The sequence below is a fragment of the Engraulis encrasicolus genome, chromosome 13 (assembly GCF_034702125.1).
Source record: "Engraulis encrasicolus isolate BLACKSEA-1 chromosome 13, IST_EnEncr_1.0, whole genome shotgun sequence".
NCBI lineage: Eukaryota > Metazoa > Chordata > Actinopteri > Clupeiformes > Engraulidae > Engraulis > Engraulis encrasicolus.
The window spans coordinates 45,977,022-45,982,041 of record NC_085869.1 but is presented as its reverse complement, the minus strand read 5'-3'; the positions used below and the strand labels follow the sequence as shown (position 1 = coordinate 45,982,041).

General features: G+C 41.8%; 1 protein-coding gene across 2 annotated transcripts in view; it reads right to left on the bottom strand.

The window, feature by feature from the left end:
* The window catches only part of tank (TRAF family member-associated NFKB activator), a 22,277-nt gene extending 17,638 nt beyond the window's left edge, over positions 1 to 4,639 (bottom strand). For both annotated transcript variants that reach the window (XM_063214052.1, XM_063214053.1), the window contains exons 1-4: positions 4,491 to 4,639; positions 3,220 to 3,361; positions 2,995 to 3,106; positions 2,585 to 2,700 (exon numbers count right to left, since the gene is read on the bottom strand). In XM_063214052.1, the coding sequence (XP_063070122.1) occupies positions 2,585 to 2,700; positions 2,995 to 3,106; positions 3,220 to 3,318 (327 nt within the window). In that variant the 5' untranslated portion in view covers positions 3,319 to 3,361; positions 4,491 to 4,639. The remainder of the gene's footprint in view (positions 1 to 2,584; positions 2,701 to 2,994; positions 3,107 to 3,219; positions 3,362 to 4,490) is intronic.
* Positions 4,640 to 5,020: the final 381 nt, after the last annotated feature.

Sequence of the window (5,020 nt, the reverse complement as noted above, 5' to 3'; positions counted from 1 at the left end):
TTAGTGATGAGGCCCACCAGTGTTGTATCATCCGCAAACTTCACTAGATGGTTAGTGCTGTGGGTCGTTGTGCAGTCATGTGTCAGCAGCGTGAACAGCAGGGGGCTGAGAACACAACCTTGCGGAGCCCCCGTGCTCAGGGTCAGGGTGCTTGAGGTGTTATTCCCTACCCGTACTGCTTGTGGTCTCTGCATCAGGAAGAATTGGGACCAACAAGGGTGCAGGGCCCACCGGGAAAAAGCCCGTTATGCCAGATGACCAGTCCAGTCCTGTCCCTGACACTACTCTATTACTGCTTCATTACAACTCATTTCAACCTTTATGTCCCATTATCTCTGAAATGAATGAAGAACCAAACACCCCATTTTCAGGTGATGTTTATGACCTTACAGGCTATGTTTATGTTTTTTATTTTTTTTTATTTTTCAATGTATCATAATTCATATTCGAAAGGTTGTTGTATTCCACATGTATTCCATGTGTAATTTCTAGAGCCAGAAAAGAGCTTTCAAAGAACTCCTCAGACATCTTTTTGTGACTTACACTGACTGATATTATCAAGGCTGAATGTATAGTGTCCTAACCTCATATGTAAACCTTTGCTAGTCTGTTTCTCCCTTAATATTGGTGTCAGATTCACACAAATGCAGTGGGGTGCTACCTTGCTACTAAACAGGCATAGCAAGTATGATTGAAATCTGTGTCGGTTGGGTCCCAAAGTGTCTGATTTCACGTGAAATTACCCCAATGTGTATAGTGTCATCCATTAGTTTAGCGTTTACGTAGATGCTCAGTACTGGATAGCTTATTTTAAAGCTTAACACAAATAGAGCCACGGCAGCCTGGGAATCCCCATACTGCCTTTTGTGCTCGTTTCGATCTGAAGGACAGCATGGAGACCCTGGCTTGACATTGGCACCTGCAAACCGGCCGAATACTGGTTAAACTTGGCTGTGGCTAGTAACAATTTCAGTCTCACTAGTCACATTGGCAGGTTAATATTCTGTTGGGTGACACAGTAGTTGCATAAATTGTTTGCATTTCAATCCAAGAAAATTCAAAAGATTTTTTTTTAAACAAAACTCTGGCTAGCAGAATGGCTAAACGGCTAGTAATTCTGGAAAACCACTAGCCACAGTGGTCACTGAACAAAAAAGTCGAAGCCCTGATGGAGACCCTGGCTGAAATCTTCACCCAAGTTTGGGATCCCAACCACAGATCACGGAGGGAGGGCAAGACATATTATTAGACAAACAGAATCTTACAGCTTGTTTACAGATCCATCCTGTTTATACCAGAGGCAAAACCAGCTTTCCATCAAACTTTAGAATAGCCATTTAATGGTTTCTGACATTGAACATGTAAAGTGTTCAGGAAGACAGTCGACCACCAAACAGGTACTTTCTGCAGTCTCCTAACCGAAAGCTATGTTGATTATCATCCTAAAACTTGACTGCCACTTGGTCCAGTTCCTCCAAGGTATCATCACATAGCAGCTCACTGCAATCTGGCTGTTGATGTCGACGTTGCCATGTTTGTGATTGTGCAAAACCGATCAAATCGGATCAAATTGATGCAGCACTCTGCTTAATGCCGGCAATCTCTACGTTACCTGTCTACGCATGTATGTGTTTCCGAACCAGGGGTACACATACCACAAGGGGTACGTGGAACATTTCCATAATGACAAATATAAGGAGCATAGTCACATTGGGCTAGAGGAAGAGATATGGAGCATGGGTGAAGGGGTGAAGGGGTACTCATCATAGGACAAAAAAGCTCAGGGGGTACGCAACACAAAAAGGTTGGGAAACACTGGCCTATGTGACAATGCTAAAGCGTATTGTTTATAGCGGTGGTTCCCAAAGTGGAGCCTGTGGACCACTGGTGGACAATTGCACACAGGGCCCCAGGGCAAAACACTGATAGAGCCCACCATACGACCTGCCATGGTCACAATAGGGCCCCGCACACCGATACAGGGGGGCTAGCCATTACAATGCTATTGCAGGGCAGATTTAAGCTGACATTAACTCCGACATTGATCCACAATAACAATATCACACTTGTTTCATTTATTCCATGGGGAAGACTCCCCAACTTTGCACTAAAACAACTATTCAAAACAGTTGTGATAATTGTAATTCATGGTTCGATTATGAGGGGTTTCCTTGGAAAATGTCCGGCTCTGGTAGCCCATAATGTACACCCTTCCACCAGTGGAAGACTGTTATAGTCATTGAAAAGTTAACTACCATACCACACCACTGCTATGACATAACCCATGGCCTTTAGTAATGCACTACGATTTGGTCATTGGTTGCTATTCTGGTGACAGCAAATTTATAACGCTGTGTCTATAACGGGTTAAAGGTTGCCTGGCTGGCTCGAAAAAAGTTTGAGCAACTGCTGGTTTAGAGTTCATCGCTGCGGCATATCTGAACCGTCATGAAGAAACGTGGCTAATACAGAAGAGGATTAGAAGGGGGTGGTGGGGGTAGGTTGGTGACCTTCCCCAGAATGGTGCACAGACTTATCTATGGCTCGGGCCTTCCCCATCCAAAATCAACCCCACTGACCGTACCAGGAAGTGGTTTGTCCTATAGGAGCGGGAGAATGACTTGCTGTGGCGCAGTTCACCAGGTGACAAGAGCTCCGTTTCCTGTTGGCGGAGGCCACTCTCGCAACATTTCACCTCCCCTGAAGGCCGAGAGGACAGCACCGTTAGATAATTCATCAAAATATAACATATATTATGTATTAGGTATGTGTTATAGAATAATAACATCATATTATCAATATGTGCTTTACTCTAGTATTCAAGCAAACTACACACTATCGTAAGAAATGTATGCATGTTATGTGGACTACATTTCTTAATTATTGTACTTGGTAGGAAGTAATTGCATGTGTGCTTAGCATGCTACCAAAAAAGTGTATCTTCGCCTTTGTGGAAAGTCCAAATTTGCCAGTTGTTTGCATTGCTTAACCAACCTGAAGCATGATTTGTGGTGGTATTTAATTGAGCTTGGAGTATAGAAATCTGCTGGTTTTGGTCCTCTATCTGTTGTTGGAGCTTCTGTGTGATTCTTTCATAATACTCAGTCTGCAAAAGTGAGATTTCTTGTTATATTTCCCGGCATTAGTACAGCTCTGGGGTAGGAATGCTTTATATACTTCAATACTCTTTTGAAAAAATTGGAAATTCATTTTAGCTACCTTTTGCTTTAGTTCTTTCTTGGCATTGTCTCGTTCGATGGAGGCGGTGCGATAGGCTTCGAAGGCTTTGTTGAGCTGATCAGCAATATTTTTCTCCATACCTCGAGCCTCAGAACCATCACTGATACATCACTCATGAGTCCTGCACGCACGCACGCACACAAATGCAAAAGAGAAGAAACACACCATGTCCAAATGTCAAATTAAGGATGCTTTCTTGTTAAGAGTTTTTCTTCAAACTCCTTTGATGAAACTTTCTCACTTTTGTGGTATTGGTTTAACGGCCTATTGTTTGTAGCCAAGACTACTGCTGCAGCATAGTATGTCTTTCAAAAAGTTCACGGTTACAGAAGCAGTATGTGGGGAGAAAATTGATCTATAGAGCTAAGTTAACGTCATAGGCTGGGTTTAATTATTAACGACATGTTGTCAACTTGTAAATGAATGGTTAGACCCATCTCGGGAATTGTCCTGCAATGTACTGAATACAGATAAATATAGCTTATTTGAATTTATTGAGACCATAACTATTAGCCTAATAATTATAGTTATCAATTAGAACAATACAATAACACTTTAACTATGATTTATACATTTTTTAAAACATTTTAAAATTATGTGCTCAAAATTATTATAATAATAGTATAAGAAATAGTTCCTTTGTTAACATGATAATTAAAAAGGGCTAATGATAATAGTCATAAACCTAGTTCTAGGCTATACAATTTTTATTTAAATTATTTCCAGATGTAGGCCTAGCCTATATACAATTTCGTTGTTTGTTTTCCCTTTTTTCTTTCTGCGCTTGATGTTCAATTAATACAAACAAACAATTTCACAACTATGCAAAATAGGGGTCATCTTTTGCACTGGCCAAAAATGATGTTGAATACAAGCAATTATGTTCTGGCACCGTTATGAATACTTTACACCTCTCTCAGAAGCGGATATTTCCCAACTCCTCTATCGTGATGCCAGATCACCGCACAGCAAATTGAGTTACACAGTCAAGTCAGCTCACGATAAGTCGTTCAAAGTAGGACTGGGTTAAACTTAAACACATGTGGCTTCAAAAGCCGTGCAGTTATAGACTTTCGAACGGCGATGTAGCAGTCATACAGCTACATTGTTGCCAATTCATCTTTCTATAGGAAGTAGAATAAGTTGCGTGAATCAAACTGCAGCCAATCTTGGAAGTAAGACCCTCACCGCATACACGAAATGGTTCGAGAAGTTGAGAGGAGGCTATAAGAAGCTAGTTGAAAACTTACCTTCAGTCGGAAAGTCCTCAAAGCGCTACATTTGTGAGATATTTTGAGGCGGCTACCAGTTCTAGTTCTATTTCACGAGGTAAGAGAGGAAATGATATACTTCACTCAAATGAACATTCTACATGTTTTACAATGCGTTGGGAACTTCCCTCGGGGAATCCCCAGCGCCCTTGACTTCCGCGTTTGCTCGGGTCTGACCAATCAGCGGTTGAGTAGCTAGATCATGTTGGATGTCTGCTAGCAAACTGCGGGTCCCGCTTTCAGCCTACTTGTCTGGATTGTTGGTCTGGGTGACAAATGTCAGGTTGTGTGCATGGTAGCCTACAAACGTCTCCTCATTGCAAGGCCATATCACAGATTCGCATCTGAGTGTTTTTTGATTCTTGCCACATAGTCCGTCAGGGTCTGTAGTCAAAGAAAAATGCTTGCACAATGACTGGCTTCCAGGACTTATTTCAGAAAGTAGTGACTAACACAGTTGTGTCATGCAGGGAAGTCATGGACAACTCTAAAACAGTGTTGGAGATGTC